The sequence below is a fragment of the Sardina pilchardus genome, chromosome 2 (assembly GCF_963854185.1).
Source record: "Sardina pilchardus chromosome 2, fSarPil1.1, whole genome shotgun sequence".
Lineage (NCBI taxonomy): Eukaryota > Metazoa > Chordata > Actinopteri > Clupeiformes > Clupeidae > Sardina > Sardina pilchardus.
The window spans coordinates 22,853,677-22,872,460 of record NC_084995.1 but is presented as its reverse complement, the minus strand read 5'-3'; the positions used below and the strand labels follow the sequence as shown (position 1 = coordinate 22,872,460).

The 18,784-nt window shown below is 41.1% G+C and overlaps 3 protein-coding genes across 4 annotated transcripts in view; 2 read left to right on the top strand and 1 right to left on the bottom strand.

Moving 5' to 3' along the window:
• Nucleotides 1-1,177: 1,177 nt before the first annotated feature.
• On the top strand, nucleotides 1,178-8,451 carry pias4b (protein inhibitor of activated STAT, 4b). 2 transcript variants are annotated; one of them, XM_062555332.1, is made up of 11 exons: nucleotides 1,178-1,295; nucleotides 1,666-1,981; nucleotides 2,298-2,376; nucleotides 2,507-2,545; nucleotides 2,885-2,981; nucleotides 3,752-3,874; nucleotides 4,874-4,979; nucleotides 5,077-5,150; nucleotides 5,534-5,694; nucleotides 7,921-8,048; nucleotides 8,195-8,451. In XM_062555332.1, exons 2-11 carry the CDS (start codon nucleotides 1,669-1,671, stop codon nucleotides 8,269-8,271), a joined length of 1,197 nt encoding a protein of 398 aa, XP_062411316.1. In that variant the 5' UTR covers nucleotides 1,178-1,295; nucleotides 1,666-1,668; the 3' UTR covers nucleotides 8,272-8,451. The 2 variants fall into 2 exon arrangements, with proteins under 2 accessions (XP_062411316.1, XP_062411310.1); XM_062555326.1 differs by lacking the exon at nucleotides 1,178-1,295 and adding an exon at nucleotides 1,513-1,557.
• Nucleotides 8,452-8,936: 485 nt separating this feature from the next.
• Nucleotides 8,937-15,289, top strand: napgb (N-ethylmaleimide-sensitive factor attachment protein, gamma b). The gene is made up of 12 exons (XM_062555317.1): nucleotides 8,937-9,078; nucleotides 9,702-9,769; nucleotides 10,040-10,124; nucleotides 10,617-10,634; nucleotides 10,736-10,766; nucleotides 11,098-11,207; nucleotides 11,404-11,470; nucleotides 11,633-11,703; nucleotides 11,908-11,986; nucleotides 12,101-12,180; nucleotides 12,294-12,423; nucleotides 13,224-15,289. Exons 1-12 carry the CDS (start codon nucleotides 9,023-9,025, stop codon nucleotides 13,365-13,367), a joined length of 939 nt encoding a protein of 312 aa, XP_062411301.1. The 5' UTR covers nucleotides 8,937-9,022; the 3' UTR covers nucleotides 13,368-15,289.
• A 272-nt stretch (nucleotides 15,290-15,561) lies between these two features.
• The window catches only part of LOC134098617 (piezo-type mechanosensitive ion channel component 2), a 77,277-nt gene continuing 74,054 nt past the window's right edge, over nucleotides 15,562-18,784 (bottom strand). The window contains exons 50-53 of the mRNA XM_062551660.1: nucleotides 18,369-18,485; nucleotides 18,119-18,198; nucleotides 17,650-17,878; nucleotides 15,562-17,344 (exon numbers count right to left, since the gene is read on the bottom strand). Coding sequence (XP_062407644.1) covers nucleotides 17,092-17,344; nucleotides 17,650-17,878; nucleotides 18,119-18,198; nucleotides 18,369-18,485 — 679 coding nt within the window. The 3' untranslated portion in view covers nucleotides 15,562-17,091. The remainder of the gene's footprint in view (nucleotides 17,345-17,649; nucleotides 17,879-18,118; nucleotides 18,199-18,368; nucleotides 18,486-18,784) is intronic.

Sequence of the window (18,784 nt, the reverse complement as noted above, 5' to 3'; positions counted from 1 at the left end):
CCCACCATCTTCTCTTACCCTCCATCATCTCTCCATCTTTTCTCCTTCCATTGCCCTTGCCCCCCTCCCCTCTCTCCCTCATCTCCTCCTCCATCACCACACACCTTCCCCCTCTCTCACAGGACTCTAACGCAGTACTGCGCTGATCGCGCGGCTGCCTTTAAATTAATATATTGATATTGACAAGCCATCTGCTCAGACGCCTGAGTTATAGGAAGGAGGAGGGCTGCCGATCATGTGACCAGCCCAAGCGCCTCAGGAGAGAGAGAGAGAGAGAGAGAGAGAGAGAGAGAGAGAGAGAGAGAGAGAGAGAGAGAGAGAGAGAGAGAGAGAGAGAGAGAGAGAGAGAGAGATGAGGTGCTGGCTTTAAATCCACGCGAAGGCCTGGCCACAGCCGTTTGTTTGCTGTGGAGGGCTGGTACGCTGTTCAGGCTTCATATTCAAATCAACACTGTACAGTTCTGCGGACAATTCTTATATGTTTCCATTTAACATGTAATGCCACTGGTGAATAAAAGCACACAATTGTGGATAATTGCACAGGCACTAGTATATCAAATACCTGGAGTGGAAAAAGCCATACCTAATCCCTCAAGTCCTCCAAACTCCATGTGCATCCCGAACAATGAAAATCACATAGACTGTTGCCTGCAGTGGATGCACTCAACTCTTCAAATTAGAGAGTGAAAAGTAATGTCTCAATCTAACAACCACTCTATATCAAATATATGAGATTTCTTTGACTACCCATCCTCTTTTCAATATAAGAATGGCCTAGAGCTAATTAACGACATGAGGGACAAACATAACCTTTACTGGAAGTGTTTTAGGAGGGGTGAAATATACAGCGCAATGTTATGCATATCATATGCATTAGGAATATGGGTCAATGTTCTAATTATCTAGATGTGGGTGAATGGTAGCCAATCAGTGGAGTGCTTTCACAGCCCTCTGGCCACTGCTGACCTCCTGACCATTATGCTGACCAGTGGGTCAAAGGCCACCATAAAAGGTCAACTGGCTCAGGCCTACACTGACTGGACGGTCATCTCCATGGAAACACCTCTGGTCTGAGAGGCCATGAGATACTAGCCTACTGTTGTCCTGTTACAGGGTAACAGTGCCCACTGCTGGTGAAACAAATGTACTGTAATTCTAATATTTATCATAATTGTGTTGGACTAGCGTCACTGGCCTGTTAGCCCAGAGCATGTTTTACATTATGCAGTGATGTTGATGAGTCTACATAAAAAAGTTAATTGATTACTGAATTGATTACAAAGGTACTTAAACAGGTAAGTGTCTGAAATTAATATGATCTGAATGCATTGACATTCAATTAAGTATAACATTAGACAATATCACAACACTTCAGTTTGTTTCATTTGTACAAGTAGGCTAATGTAAGCCAAGATAAAACGAGGAATAGGCCACTACAAATTCAATTTAACCTAATATGAACGGTAAATAGCCAATGCTAGTTTATATAATGCGCATGACGTTGCACTTGATGCTATCGGTGTCACGCGGGTGCTTTGGTCGACAATGGATGCGATGGCAAGTATGACTGAAAGGCCTACATGAAAATGAATGTCTCCTGCGCATTTGAAATGGGGTTATTTTAAAACGTGGATAATCTCTCTAACTCTTTCCCCCCCCACATAGAGCATGGTGAAGAGTTTTCGAGTGGTCGACCTCCGTGCCCTCTTCATGGCCCTAGGCAAGGACAGGAAAGGCTTGAAGAAAGATCTAACTCGTCGCGCCATTCACCTCATTGAAAATGAAAGCAGTCAAGAACTGATTACAAAAATAAATCATATATACAACTCTCGTTGTCAGCCACAAGCTGTGTCAACCTGCAACTTGAACATGGGCAACAATATCAAAACTCTCTCTTCCCGGGAATCTGATATCAAACTAATGGCATACCCATTCCATGAAACCTTGGACACACTCATCGACCTTCAAGCTTTAAGGCCTTGTACGGTGACTGTTTTTAACACACATTTCTGCTACGAGTATTTTAGTTAAGGACATTGTAGTTTTCACTGGATTAATGTGAAGCAGCAGTAGCCTAGGCATGTAAGCAAAGTATTCATACTCATGAGTAGCCTAAAGTATTGTTGCCTACCTTGTGAACAGAAGGCAGCCATTGTGGTATGAGTCACACTCGGCTGATGCTATGTTTCTTGGGTCACTCCTTTATATTAGTCGTAGTCAGTATATTAGACTTTGTGTTGAAAATTATTGCGTAGAAATTAAGTAAACCCTACTGTATATTGCCTATTTTCTTGTAGCGAATGTACGGCTGTTGACCTTGCAGATGCAATACTTTACATTCATTTTAAGTGAAGAGCAACGCAAGCAACTGATCAAGTGAGTTGGTTGAAACCCATATTTTCTTGGACACATTGGAGTCTTCTAAGAATAGGCCTCTTCAAAGACCTGCCCTATGTAATGGGCCTCTATGATACATACTAATAGATGTGTTTTCCCCCCTCCACAGACAGCGTTCCTCTGGAGAAGAAGTTCAGGTAGTAATCAGGTAGGCATCGATGAGTAGCCTATTAAGAACATTGTCTATAAACATTTAGACATTTAATTTATCATTTAAATAACCCCTCCCATATTTTTGTCGACCACTAGTGTACACCTTTTTGTGAAGACATCTTCAAAAATCTTTCATCTTAAAATCCTTTTCAAAAGTTTTCACTGTGACATCCTCGAATAATTCCTATATTAACCACACATTTATTTTTTTTCCCTTCATATTCTTAATTTCAACTAGTTATTATCATACAAATTATGATGTCTGATCATGTTTTTTCCCCCTCATAATATAAGACTTTGAGGATGACATAAATGTGAGGATGTTGTCTGACAGGACGTGCTACACAGAGAGTGTTGGAGTGGAGGATGACCAGTATCCTTCAAACCTTATGATCACCCTGAATCACATCTCCAGCCCCCCAGCCATTAAGGTGCTTTACCACTAACTAATTCATTACTGTCACTTTTTTTCCCCCTTAGCACAAACCAAGGTAGGGTAAAAATACTAATCCAGGCATATTTTGTAGCCTACATGTGCCGGAATTCTTGTCATATATGCAGTTGTTTTCTTCCATGCCTTGAAATGAGGAAGTGGGTTCTCTCCAGGCACAAATCCATTTACAGAAGACTAAACTACTAAATTCCTGTCATGTTTTTGATTATTTATTTTTTGGGGCAACATAGTAACATCCTCTAGGCATGGGGTAAGAATAGTGAAGAGTTATTCTTTTGGCTGTTGGAATCTACTAGTATTGCTGAGTGCACCTGGGAATTATTTGGTTTCACCTTTCATGTATGATCGGTAATGTAAAAGCCTTTCATAGAAAAAATCCTAAATACAACTGGCAACATCTACTGTAGCCTTATGTATGGACAAGGTATTTGTTGATGCTGTGGAAAACACCGTTATCATGATTAGTTTGGTGAACACTGACATTATGGTCATTTAACATGGTTTTTCCAATGTTTTTGGAAACACCACCTCCTTTCTCAACTTTAAAGAAATTAATTCAACTGGAAAACCAAACAGTTAATCAAAGGGGTGCACTGAATTTATAACTGAAGAAAAAAAGAGCAAAGTGATTGTTATATTTCAATTACGCTGTTGTCCTAATCGTTGGAAGTCATAATTGATGATTAATTGCGATGCCCTTTTTGATGATGCTGTACATGTTTTTTAATTTCTACAATGCCCTCTCAGATCCAAGGCACAAAACTAGGGGAGGAGCCTAAGCGACCTTGTCCTCCCGTCAACCTCACACCACATCTGGACTTAAACAAAGCCGGTCATGTAGGATACATACTCTGGTATAATACTTTAAAGGTATGAAAGATCCTCAAATCAGTCTTTTTTTTATTTGAATGAATGACTAAATAAATTAACAAATAAAATCATAATTGTGTGTGAGCGAGTGAGTGTGTGAGTGAGTGTGCACGCAAGTGAGTGTGTGCGTGCGTGATTGTGCACAGGGATTTGAGAACAACTTTCAATAGTTCAGGAACAACTGAGCCACTTTTTTATACTTTGTATCTAGTATTACCATCATGCACAGCATCTTTAAGGCCTCATTCAGCACACACCTCTATTAGTACTGTATGTGTTTTAGGCTCACTCTGTTGTCACCATGACTGTGAACATACTCATGGTGCTGCTCACCTCCCTCAACAGACTGTGATTGATAATCGGCTATGAGAAGTGTGTGGTCATCTGTAATGGATTATTGATTCAGCCTTGTCTTTAAGCGCACCATCAATAGGTGATTGCAGTGGGATCCTCATTTAAGATGTACCGTAACACTGTAGCAAGTGGCTAGCTGTAAATAACTACGATGTGGGCCATTGTACACACCTGTGATGAATTGCCTTCTTGGACACAGCCAATTTATTTATGCTTTTTACGTAGGAGATGACTCTGATCTGATGCTCATGTTGTTATGTTCTGTCATGTTCATAAAAGTTCATGTGGAGTTTACGCTGAACAACCAAGCTCCAGAGCTGAGCCGTGTGATCCCACTCATGCTGGGAACCATATATAATTGAGTGGCCAGTTGTTGGCACGTCCATTTTGCTCCTCATCATTTATCAACTGTGTGTGGTGAGCAACACTATGCAGGTTTAGCCATTTTTGGTGACTGAAGAGCTCCCTCTAGAGTAGAGTTTCGATGTATTTAAATGTTAGTCTGCAATTGTAAATAGCAAAACTCCTCGAGGCTTATCCCCCTATACACAATGCGAAACACAAATGTGAAAATCTTGCATAGTGTACCTTTACTATTGCTTGTGTGTGTGTGTGTGTTTGTGTGTATGTGTGTGTGCGGTCCAGTCCTACTCCATTGCTGTCTATCTGGTGAGAATCTTGAGTGTGGAGGAGCTGGTGGCTCAGCTCAGGGAGAGCTCAGTGGAGAGTGTTAACAACTGCCGCACCCGCAGTGAGTACCACAGCCTTTATGATGCTGAATAACTGTACACAGATGGTAGCGTATACTTACTATTGTGTACACGCATGTTCTTATGTTTGCATCCTAGTTTGTGAAAAGATGCTCACTGGCCGGGACAGTGAGGTTGCCACCACTGGTCTTCGAGTATCTTTGCTGTGCCCAGTAAGAGTCTGCTCTTTGTATAACTATTAATTATTTAATAATATTTTACTAAGTGAACGCATCATATTGTCATATCTTAATAATTACATTTAATTAAAAAGCTCAATTGTACTCACAGCTCTGCAAAAATGTAAAATGTTCAAGTTTGCACATGGAACAATGTGCAAAGGGCATAAAAGCTATGCAAAAACATCACTGTTGTCAGTATTGCAATATTAGAAAAAAAAACATATGGTCAAGAAGAATGATTATGATGATGCGATACGATGGTATTAGCAGGGAATGTTAGAATGCTGGAAAAGATAGATGAAAGCAGAATATTTATTTTGGCATGATGTGCCATCTTTGTGGGTTTCTCACTTGTCTGTTGTGCTCCATCTCAGCTGATGAAGGCACGTCTGAGGGTGCCATGCAGGGGCTTGACTTGTGCCCACCTCCAGTGCTTTGATGCCCTCACCTACCTGGAGATGAACCGCCAGAAGCCTACCTGGGCGTGCCCTGTGTGTGACCGGCACACGCCCTTCAGCCATCTTAGCATTGACGGGTACAGTGACGGTTGAAGACTTTTGGGTGCACAATGTTAAGTGTGCTGGAGTTATCCGTTGCGTAGGCACAGGTTTTGAAATCAAGAGGCTTTCACTTTACCCCCCTCAAATTATGGGACCTTCTTTGAATCCGTAACATGCGCTACATATGGCTACCGTGCTACAGAAACCACCCAATAAGAGCCAATATTTGCTTATTCATTGACTCGGTGCTAAGCAACCGAGTATTTTGTAGCGTTTTTGTTTTATCGAGAAATAGTTGGCAGGCCAACACCAGGAAATGTGCTTAAAAACACTTTTGATGGCATTTCTTTGTTAAAAGTTGGCAACCATGCTAGAAGTGATTAGAGGGCTCTGAGGTTCCAGAATCCAGTGGTTGCCAAAATCATATTCATTATTTAAGGTCAAATTTGAAGGTCAACTAGTCAAAAAACAATAGATTTTATGGTTTGTCTTTTTGGGGGGCTCTATTTTCATGGCATTCTTTTTTAAAAGTTGGCAACCATGCTAGAAGTTATTAGAAGGGTCTGAGGTTCCAGAATCCAGCGGTTGCCAAAATCATATTTATAATTTAAAGGGATATTCCGCCATTTTTGGAAATACGCTAATTTTCCACCTTCCCTCGAGCAAAACAATCGATATTTACCTTGTTCCCGTTCATCCAGCCATTCTGTGAGTCTGGCGATACAACTTTTAGCTTCAGCCTAGCATAGATCATTGAATCGGATTAGACCATTAGCTTCTCGCCTGCTAGCTTCATGTTTAAAAGTGACAAAGATTTCTGGTAATTTTCCCATTTAAAATGTGTCTCCTCTCAAGTTAGAAAGTGCAATAAGACCAACTGAAAATGAAACCTGGCGTTTTTCTAGGCTGATTTGACATGGAACTACACTCTCATCTGGCGTAATAATCAAGGCAACTTGCAAACGTACCATAGGCGCAGTAATATCGTACGCAGCACCTGAAAATAGTCCCCATAGACAACAAGCAGTAGTAGTGCCAGTAGTCTGCAAGTTGCCTTGATTATTACGCCAGATGAAAGTGTAGTTCCATGTCAAATCAGCCTAGAAAAACGGCAGGTTTCATTTTCAGTTGGTCTTACTGCACTTTTTAACTTGAGAGGAGACACGTTTTAAATGGGAAAATTACCAGAAATCTTAGTCACTTTTAAACATGAAGCTAGCAGGCGAGAAGCTAATGGTCTAATCCGATTCAATGATCTATGCTAGGCTGAAGCTAAAAGTTGTATCGCCAGACTCACAGAATGGCTGGATGAACGGGAACAAGGTAAATATCGATTGTTTTGCTCGAGGGGAGGTGGAAAATGAGCGTATTTCCAAAAATGGCGGAATATCCCTTTAAGGTCAAATTTGAAGGTCAAAAGGTCAAAAACAATAGATTTCATGGTTTGTCTTTTGGGGGGTGCTCTATTTTCATGGCATTCTTTTTTAAAAAGTTGGCAAACATGCTAGAAGTTATTCAAAATCATATGTATATTAAAAATAACATCTAGAGAGGCATGATCAGTTGACTTTAGATGAGAGTGACCCCCATACGAATATGAAAGCACTTTGGGATTTGTTATGCAGATCTGTCTGGTCACCTTCTCGTTCAAGCCCATTTCCGACTCACCGAAAACCCAGGAACCAGTAACAGCTACTTGTCTGGCATGGGGCGGGCTTTATACAATGACAGACAGAAGAGTACAGTTGGGACAGAGGGTGACAGAATTAAATGACATGGACAGATATGTTATCTTATTCGGAATTGAGTAAACAACTGCATTTTAAACATTAGTTCACAAGATGGATGTGTTTGCCATGCCTCTGAAAAGATTGGCCAAGAGTTGTTTGTACCAGGTGAGGTTAATCTCACTGCTGGTTATACTCCTTAGTAGGGATTATGGGGAAATATGGAAGTATTTGAAGGTCAAGACTTCTGACTGGTGAGCATACCTAGTGAATGAGAAGCACAGGAATCCTATTGCTTCACTGTCTGTCGCACACAGCCAAGCTAAGGATGTCCACCTTTACTATAAAAATGTGTTTAAAGATTAGTTTTTTATGTAGCTACTGATTCATTGGAGCAAATGTGGAATTAGTATAGCCTACTGGAGTGACAAAACAGGAGGTTCTCTTAGAATGTGATGCTGATATTTCCCTCACACATGATCAGCTGCCTGTCGGTGCAATTAATGTCCAAACACACTTTCTTTTGTCATGCAGCTTGCTGTCATCAATCCTGGAGACTGCGGAGGAGTCCGTGGATGAGATTGAGTTCTTGGAGGATGGTTCTTGGAGCTCTGGGAAAAATCAACATAGCAATGGACACCGAAGCCCTCTCACCGACCTTAGTAAGGCTCTGTTATGTAAACTCAACTTAGTATGTTTCTTTACTCGTCAATATTTGTCTGTCTCCTTTGGGCCAAACTACAGTTGTAAGCTAGTGTTGTTATTAATGAGACTCTAAGCTTTGGATCATATTTTTGTTCTACTACAGGTGTGTCCTCATCGTCCAGCTTTCCTGAAGGAGAAGTTATAGACCTGACAGAGGATTCAGATGAAGAATTCTACTGAAGTATTTTATTTGTGTGAGAAATGTGTGGTGGCTAGACAGACATTTCTATGTTTTGTGCTTGTTTTCTTTCGTGTGTGTTCCAGCACAAATTACCTTGTCAGTTATTTAATGAAATTGCTCATTCACTGTAATCTATGTTACACCAAACCGGTGAATAAAGATGTATTTTTTTTATGTTGGCTACTTGTGAGATGAATGCTTATTTGTTAGTGGGAGTAGAGATGACTAGGCTATAGAGGTTTGTCAAACTGTGTAGATAAGTATAACCATGTCAAGAGAATCTGCTTTATTTGGTAATGTTTTTACATTTCACTAAGTGTCTGCATTAGAAGAACATTGTAGTGTGTCTCTCTTTGTCATTGCTGCTAGATAGGTCAAATGCAGAGGTTGAAGTTCACCGCTCAATAATGTCATAATAAGGCACTTTATTTAATAAGCTTTAATGTATATCCTCCCAAACGAGTCACAGACGCTTTCTTCTTATAGCTTGATTATTTGGAAACGACGTAGGCCTATATGTTTACGTGCGTTAAAAAGCCTGAAATGTTATGTAACAGCACGACGCCAGAGACAGGTGCCTTTGAGCCATCGTAGCATCCCATTCGGGCTACCGTAGAAGCGCTATCCTACAGTGACGTTGAGGTCTTAAAGAGGATAATCTACGCGCCGTCTACTCCACGGTATTCTGTTTGTTATTGCTGTACGCACATCCATAGCCATAAGACCCGATCCTGTGGCTGTCATCCGAATATGGCTGCACAGAAAATCAACGAAGCCCATGAGCACATCGCTAAAGCAGAGAAATGGTGAGTCAAATCAGTGCATCACTCGAATGTTATTCGTCCTGTTACAATGTAGCCGATGTCCGTTAGCCGACGCAAAGCTAGCTCACTCAAGGGTCACTGCACGCTGAAAGGAACTGTCATCAGAACATGTTGTGCAAATTGGTCCGCATTTCGTTATCTAACGAGTCTCGTATCAGGATGCGTCCATATCAAAATATGAGTTAACAGACTAAAATTGGGTGATGGCATTGAGTCTATTTCAGGATATATAATGGTTGCGGCAGAAGAGATGTCAGGCTGGCTATGATGCATAAGCTACGTCGATGATTTTGTGAAACAGGCAGTAAAACTACTTTGGGGTCCGCTATATTTTATTGCCCTATTCAGAGGGCTGCCTGCTTCAGATTCAATTAGAAATAGATTCATTCTGTTACTGTTCCAACCCCTATATCTCCTTTTAACGTTAGATCTGACAGTTTACGGTAGGCAATATCATGGCAATGGTGAATGACCATATTATGCCAATGGTGATGGATGACCATATTAGGAGGAACATTATTTATTCTGTAGGCTATTTGCACGAAACCTCAATGGTGGAGCATATTTTAAAAAGATTTTTAAAAACATATTTTTTACCTTTGCAGCCTGAAGACGAGCATGACCAAGTGGAAGCCAGACTTTGATAGTGCTGCCACAGAATATTCAAAAGCAGGTATGCAAAATGTTCTCAGCAATAGCCTTACACTCATTGCAAAGCTGACATGTGTTCAAAGGTATACGGCACTTGTAAGTCTTTATGATGAGTGACACTTTGACCCTTGATAACTTGTGTGACTGCACAAGCCTGGGGCATCTCATACGGCTCTCACCATTTGTGTTTACAACATGATTGCAACAGCCTGTGTTGTGTGTTTAAATTTGGTCACCTATGAGATGGTGGCACTTCTCTCTTACCTCTTTCCCCCCATGTCTCTTCCCACAGCTGTGGCTTTCAAAAATGCTAAACAGTTTGAACAAGCCAAGGATGCGTATCTGAAGGAAGCAGAGTACCACACAGAAAACAAAGCGTATCCTTTTTTTGGTGCAGACAGAAACTCTGAGCATCTGCCAAGACTGGTACGATGGTCAACTTCTCATAAACAAACAATTAGGCTACATTTGAATAGTCAAGTAACAGATTGCTGTTGCTTATTACTGACTGTGTGCGTCATTGTTCCTTGGATGAGTTGCATTTGTAGTTCACAGACTGTCCCATTTTAAATAGGTTTTCCTCTGTTCCAATGTGAAGCTGACATCAAAGTGATTTCCAAGGCACACACATAATGATGGAAGATGTGCACATGATCTATGTTGGCGTTTGTCACTTTGGACAAAAACATTTGGGAAAAAGTATATGTGCAAACATGCATTCAAACTGATCTGTGTGCTACTGAGACTTCACCAATTTGTATAATGAAGGGTTGACACATTGAGATTATTAGACTATCCCAGGTTATTCTATTTTTAGAACATTGTCAATCTAAAATCCACCTTTATTTGCACTTGACCAAGTTTCACAGGCTTTTCCACGCCGCCAAGTAAGTTAGTGGTTTTAAAATATCTAAAATAATGTTTTAGAATTGATAACATTTGATAAACATTCAATGCTTATTGTAAAACTGTGTGATCTGTCCCTTAGAGCGTATGAACAAGCGGGCATGATGCTGAAGGTATGTTGCATATTGAAAGTTATCATTCTTAAATCAAGTCAGTGTTCTGATAATATTGGTATTATAGCCCTGTTCACCTTGATAGGAGGCAGAAAGCACTGTAATCCACTCCTTCCAAACATGTGTCTGTCTGTCTGTCTGCCTGTCTGACTGTCTGCGTGTGCCCGTGTCTGTCTTTCTCTTTGTGTGAGAGTGTCCATTCACAGAACCTAAACAGTGCTTTTTATTGTCGTGAGGTTTTTTTTGTCAGTCCTGCTTGTTTAAGTGTAAGCCACACCTGCCACCATGACGTTTATGAGGTGACCGTGGCCCGTTTGTTTGCTGTGTACAGGATATGAAGCGCATGCCAGAGGCCATCCAGCTGATAGAGAAAGCCTGCGTCATGTACGTGGAGAACGGCACAGCTGGGACCGCTGGCATTGCACTGGACAGAGCGGGAAAGTAAGGGCTCTCTTTTTTGCACAATTAGGCTCAATTATAAGCAGGCGCCAGATTCGTTTAAACTCAATCCCTGCTCACCTGTACCCCGAATGGTCTTTGTCCATAGCTTTGTTTTAGAGAGAGAAGACCGGCAGATAATCTGGCGAATGTTGTCAGCATATTTCCAAACTGGTTTGTGATCTGTGTTTTTATTTAGACTCATGGAACCAATGGATCTGGAGAAGGCTGTGGATCTTTATCAGAAAGCAGCATATGTGTTTGAGGTACAGAAAAAAAAACATAATTGTAAATGGATAGCAATTATGCTTTTAAGGCAGATATTTAGTAGTAGTAGTAGTAGTAGATAGTTTGTTCTTTGGTTGCATTCTATAATTTGTGTGTGTGTGTGTCTGTGTCTCCGTCTGTCTGTCCATGTCCGTGTTTAGACTGAAGATCGATTGAGACAGGCTTCAGAGATGCTGGGGAAAGCTTCAAGGCTGCTGGTCCGCCTTCGCAAGTAAGCTCTACCTTCAAGGTCTTAGAAGAGCCTTGACGCCTTAGAAGAGAGAACAGCTAAAAACCATGAGGCTGTTGATCTTTAGATCAATAATAAAAACAAAGAATCGCTTTATTTTGAGATTGACAGTCCTATGTCATTGTGCATTGAGATGTACAGAGAACTAGACCCATAAAACTGTCTCTCTTTTCTCTCTCCATGCAGGCTTGATGATGCAGCTGTCTCCCTCCAGAAAGAGAAGAACATGTACAGAGACATAGAAAATTACCCCACTTGTTTCAAGGTACTGATTTGATTGAACTTTCCAATGTATCTCACTATTTTCTTTTTTTTCTCACCCAGAACCCTTACATGCTCTAATTTTGTATTTTGGTATCGCTCCTTTTTGTCTTCGTAGAAAACAACTGCGCAGGTGTTGATTCATCTTCACAGAGCGGACTTTGTGGCTGCTGACAAGTGCGTCAGAGAAAGTTACAGGTACCTCAATCTCCACTGATTTCCAAGCATCAGCAGCACAAAAAGTTCAGCCTGGCTGAAACGGCCTTTCACGTTGACATGTTCGATTTGTTTCTGCCACTGTCCTCCTGTAGTCTCCCGGGGTACAACACCAGTGAGGACTGCGTAGCCATGGAGACCCTTCTACAGGGATATGACGAGCAGGATGAAGACCAGGTGTATCGTGTGTGCAACAGCCCTCTGCTCAAGTACATGGATAACGACGTGAGTATATGGAGCATGCTGTTGGTTATCATTAGGAGTAGAAATGGACAGTTGATATGATGTTTGCCATATTTGTAACGTTAAGAGCATGTTTGGCTAGGTAGCTGGCCGTGGTCCTGGAATGGTGAGTTAATGGCTGTTGTTTAGAAAACATTGTTAATTTTCCTCTGTTGCTTTGGTACATTTCTCGAATCATCCATTTACAAAACACTATGCATTTCTCAAAACAATTTGTAAAAATAGCAATACACCAGGGATTACCTGCAAAAACCTAGCCTGGCTAGCGCCTACCACTTCTCAAATGAGAAGTGGTCTGGCAACCAAACGTTCATTTTCTCGTATTTGAAAAAAATGCCCAGATCCGTTCATTTGGCGCCACAGATGTCTATCAAATGTGTCTGTGCATAGCTCACCATTGTCTTGCTTTCCCCCCTGTTCTGTGATTGGTCCCCTATCTCTATCTAAAAATTAGCAGCGTGAATGAAATTCTGTGCAAGGCATATGGGAACACCCAGGCTAGCAAAAAACAGTTTCTTCTCAAAATCCTTAGTTCATCTCTCAAAACTAAATATCGGTGTCGATGTCACTGCCATCAGAATGACAAGTCCTTGAGAAACTGCTGTTTTGATGTGCACAAGTGACTCAATGATGTGAAGATTGAACAGGTAGTTCAATGGAAACAGACATAAATGTGACTACGTTAGTTGTGAGCAGGCTGAAATATACCCTTTCCCCTCTCGTGTGTGTGTGTGTGTGTGTGTGTGTGTGTGTGTGTGTGTGATTGCTGTGTGGCGCTGCAGTACGCCAAACTGGCTGTCAGTCTAAAGGTACCTGGAGGAGGCGGTGGCAAGAAGAAGAAGACCGCAGCACCACAGGGGGGCGCCGGAGGACCAGCTGCTGCAGCAGCAGATGATGATGACTATGAAGAAGGAGGCCTGTGTTAGCTATTGGATGCAACAAGTGTGTGTGTGTGTGTGTGTGTGTGTGTGTGTGTGTGTGTGTGTGTGTGTGTGTGTGTGTGTGTGTGTGTGTGTGTGTGTGTGTGTGTGTGTGTGTGTGTGTGTGTGTGTGTGTGTGTGTGTGTATGTATGTGTATGTGCCTGCCTGTCTGTCTGTTCACGTGTGTTCAGTTTTATCCTGCATTTGTGTAATTCCATATCAGCTACCGAAGTCACCCGCTCACCTCTATCAATTCTCTATAACTAGGAGGAACTGGAAAAGGGACAAATTAGTTATACAAAACAGCACTATGAACTCCTACACTGCTAGATGTTTAAGCCTCAAGAGTATTTGTTAAGAGGTACAGCAGGTTTTGCTGAAATCAATGTGTGTGAGTGAGTGTGTGTGTATGTGTGTGTGTCAATTATTTATGTAACGTTTCAATCGTGTGTAGCAATACATTTTTTTTATCAGGAAAAAAAGTGCAATCAGTCTTATGTTGTGCTGTATCAGAATTGTAATTGTGTTATTTATTTAAGCTATGCTAACTGTATTTGGGTGTACTTAAAGTGATATTTATTTTTAACTAAATCGTTACGTATGAAAGGTATGGTTACAGTGTTATCCCAAATGTAGTCCAGATTAATGATCTATTGCAGTGTACAGTGTCACAGACTAGATGTATATATACACAATGTAGTATCATAAATGATTTAGTGAGTTACACCATTGTCAGTGGCTGCCACCTGTACATTTGTATATCTGTATCTGCCCAGGTCTTTAGTAAGCATATCGTGTGTTTGATTATGACACAGGGTGCGCGATCACAAACACCTGTAGGTCGCAAGAGCTGTAGACGATGGTGACATTCGTCTACCTCAGGAAATCTCTGTATACGTCATCGGTGCCCCCTGGTGGCTAAGAGCTTAGTGACAGGACTATATCAGTGCAGTCACCATGGACTGTCCAACATGTCGCCCCTGGTGATTATTCTACTATGAAGAGGAGGGAGCTTAAGAAATAAAAATAAAAATAAAGCAGCATCTATCAAATGGTTTCTTGTTGTCCTAATAGCATTGAATACATAGTGATTTGGGCGTACTTGCTAGGTAACCCTGGCTTTTGTTTTGCAGCTTGTTTTCAGAACAGAAAGCCTAGACTCCAGCGGTGATGCTGCTTGATTACAAGGGAGACCGCTGTATTACTTAATCCATATACTTTACCAGTGTTTTTTGCAGTGATCAGTGACAATGACACATTGTTGGCTGTGTTGAAAGCTGTGTTGCTGTGTCTCTGTGCGGTCCAAACTGGTTCGTTAACCTCTCCATACCACTCCTCTCTCCTGCGTAGTAGTGTATACTCTGCACATCACGTAATTGCCTGTGTGGACGGGAGTGGACAGCCCTTGCCTGGGTGTTTATGCAGGAGAAGGTCCAGCGGTGGTCCTAATGTGCTGATATATTTTTAATGTGGTCCAGAGCCCTGGCTCCTCTAAGCTTCATCATTAATGTATGTGTGTGTGTGTGTGTGTGTGTGTGTGTGTGTGTGTGTGTGTTCTTCTCTTGTGGTGCTGCCTGACGTCTCCAGTCTTTGATGTAGAAGTGCATTAGTCAAGAGTGCTATCTATCGGAGCAGTGCCCGGCGGAGCAACAAAGTGACTATTTGACCAAATGTTTGCAACAGTGAGAGACATGAACAGTGATGTGTAGAAGGTCTTGGAGATTTAATGTTGTTTGGAATTTCAACATGCAGTCAGCCCAGTTTTTTCTTCCATTCCAAGTGACATAGTAACCTATAGCAAATTAAAGTAAAATATTTTCACTGTGGAAAATGGAGGATAAGGTATTAATGATAGCGTTCACATTCATGACTAAAGGTTTAGATATTACTGTTGGTCAATTATCACTCTAGTTGGTAGGCAGCTGGTCAAATACGGTCAAAATGCCACATCTCACATACTAAGACATGTAAATAAAATGTAAAACCCAATTCGTGGTCTAGTATGGTCTGTTTACTTATGGGTTAATTTTTTTTGACACATATAAGGCGTTTTCATTTTTACAATGTTCCATACTGTTCCATACTCCAAAGTAATGAATTAGAATGCTTCCCTGAGAATTTGGGAAGAACACATTACCACACAACTGACAACGAACAATCCCACTTCAAATGAAGACACTAGCCATACAAAAAGGACTGTCTTTATTTGTAGATGTTGCTCCAGGGTTACATCATGCAGCTGGCCAAAAAATCTCTAGGAGTGAAGGATGAATTGTAGAATTAGAAAAGAAGGTCTGAGAGAGAAAATGTAATGGCAAATGAGTCAACACATGCAATGCTACAGCTGATACAGGAAGATGGGTTCAACTTCATTACTCCATTCATTTTCATATCGCTACGCCCCTCTACATAGTATTTGCATGTAATGAAAAAGGTCTCAAGTCAAAAACCATGTTATCATGCTTTTGCTAATGCATATTTGCTTTGTTTGGAACGTAATTATTTACCTTCTCTATCCTCGTTTTTCTACTCTTAACTCTTAAAATAGTTGATGGTTATAAGTGGGAATAAACACATCATCATGTCATATTTGCTTACTTAAATGTGACCATTAACTTGGGTTCTCCCTGGTCACAGCTGGTAGAATTTCCAGCGTATTCTACCACTCTTTCGCTGCTTCAACGCAAGCTGCCCCCTTTGCGCTTAAGTATGTCCATACCGGGGTCCTCCATGCATGTTTAAGTGTTCACCTCATTGTCCATAGATTGCAGTTATCCCAAATACATCATAATTACAGAAGTAGACACAACAAAGGTACCCTCATATTTACCATACCAAATATTTAACTTTTACAATTAAACTTTGGTAATTATTATAAATTCATCACAGAGATTTCTACATCAACACAAAAGCCTCTCAGTCCAACAACACTAGTACCTGTAAACAAAGGGTGAGCATATAGAGGTACAGCATTTTCTGCACTGTGTCATGAGACTGCTGACACATGAAAAGCCATTTTTAGCCAGTTTACATTCACATAAAGCATCATATGGAAATGATATGTGACTGTTGTAAATAGTGTTTTTTCCTGAGAAATATTGTAACTAATTAATGCGTCGTCAAGTTTTGTTTTGTTTTTCAATCGTACAAACAAAATAAGGCAAGATCATATATTTATATATATATATATATGTATAGATGTGTGTGTTTTATATCGTATTACTTAGAGGAGGCTATCCTCATAGCCATCCTCTCAGGATGTTCTGTTCATATTCCAGGATTCAGGAGAAACGGGAGAATAAATACATTTCTTTGGAAAAGTACGTCTTGTATTTATCCATATTGGCCCGATGCGCCACCAGCTTAAAATGGTCCAAGCATGTCCAACAAGCATACATCAGGTCAGTGCAATGGACCTATGGTATGGGGAGCAGACTGCAGTCTGTTTCCAATCCTGGAGGAAGCCCTTCAAAGCCCAGCAGCTGGAAGAGAGATGATCCACCGTGCTGGGGTAATGCTGTGCACTGTAAACACATCAACTTCTTTTGTGGCACAAACCAAGGAGAAATCTGTACCCTAACACCCACTTCAACCCCACGATCATACACTGACAGAAAGTCAATGCCATACTTGCTCATCCACCTTGTGCTTGTTTTTGTGCTTGCTGTTATCATTGTTTATAAAAAAACAACTGGCCCTTGCAGTGAGCCTTGTTGCACTACCAGACCCTCATTGGGTCTTCTCCCTGGTCCACTTGATCATAGTCTCTGGGGAGCGGTAGAGGAAGATGAGCTTGGCGTACATATCCTCCTCCAGGTCCAGCTCGCCGGTCTCACGCACCAGGAAGATGTCGGTGCACAGCTTGAGGATGCGGTCCACGTTGGGCAGCTCCTCGAACATAATCGTGTGGTGGATGCCACTGAAGAACTCGCGCACAAACTTCCCGATGACGAGCACCACAGAGGCATACAAGCCCATGATCCTGAACAAGTGAGAGGAGGAGGAGAAGGTTGTCATGTGAAAAGGCATCACTAAATGCATAAATGGCTGGGACATGACATACAATACTACTGCAAACATTGGTTTAAACTATCCGACTGGTAGGAAGGTCATCATAGACTTATTGCTGAGCATAGGCTGTCATGAAACAAAACACATGAGGGTTTGTCAGTATACTGTAAATGTAATCATGTTCCATGATTTGAATGTTGATGTTTACTGTATGGAGGTCAAGTGAAGTACAAAGTGGAAAAAGTACAGGTCAAAGGTCATGCTCATTTGACTTACCCATATCCAGCCAGAAAGCCCAAGCTAGGCGGGCTAACCTTGTCACTAAAGACATACAGCTCCAGTCCTGATTTATTCGGCTTCATGAAGGTGGACGGGAGGTCACCCGCCCTTGTCTGGTTGACGATCCACCACTCTTGGATCACTTTCGTTTCATTTGCTGATTTGGCCTTGTTTGATGTTGATTCAGGCCTGCCCAGATTCAGTGTGATGTTTATGTATTTTTCATCTGTTCAAAAGACACACATGATAATGGAAAGGAGGATGGCAGTGGAGGGTGAGTGGAGATTAAATCAATAAAGAAGATCAAATAGGAGACAAGAGGCTCAAAATTACACAGAGAGTCAAAAGAAACAATATATAACAGACTGTTACAGTAATATAACTGTTTGTCATAAATGTAGAGTAACTTTATAGTGGGAATAATTTAAAGAGGATGTGTTATACAGACTGAGGCACACAGACTTACCCTTATAAAACTGCTCGATAGGTTTGGCACTTGAATCACTTGGAGCTCTTAAATATTGTGGGAAAATATGTGGGATTATCCTAGAGACAAACAATAACATGGACTCTGAATCATTCTTTTCACACATCAATAACTTTCTTAAACAATGCCGTGAAAAAACAGCTCAGTCCAGTTTAAAGTGAATATCCTTTTTGAGAAAAAAAGGATGATTATTGCAAAGAAATGAAATCACGGCAGCCATGACACTTACACAGAGTCCTTCCGTGTGCCGTTCAGCAGCTGGACCAGCTCTATCCTGGTCTTGTCCTCCAGGTTGGTCACAAATTTCCCACTGGATACCTCAGCCTTGGCCCCTAACGTTATGTCCCTGGTTGAAAAGAATCAAAACCCTTAATGAATACAAACATCCCATTCCGTCATATGTACTATCATGACTGCTACTGTGCCTAGGCATAGCTGTGTCATATAGTGTTTGTCAAGGAGTATTTTTACCCGCTCCATTAATATTTTGTTGATGATAATACAAACTTATACTTAACCAATCCACAATAAACTTGGTTGTTATGATAGTAGTCTAAATTATACAAACTGCATTATTACCACATTCATCAAACAGGGGGCACTGCAACTGACACATTCAAATGCCAAAAACCACTTAAAGTGCAA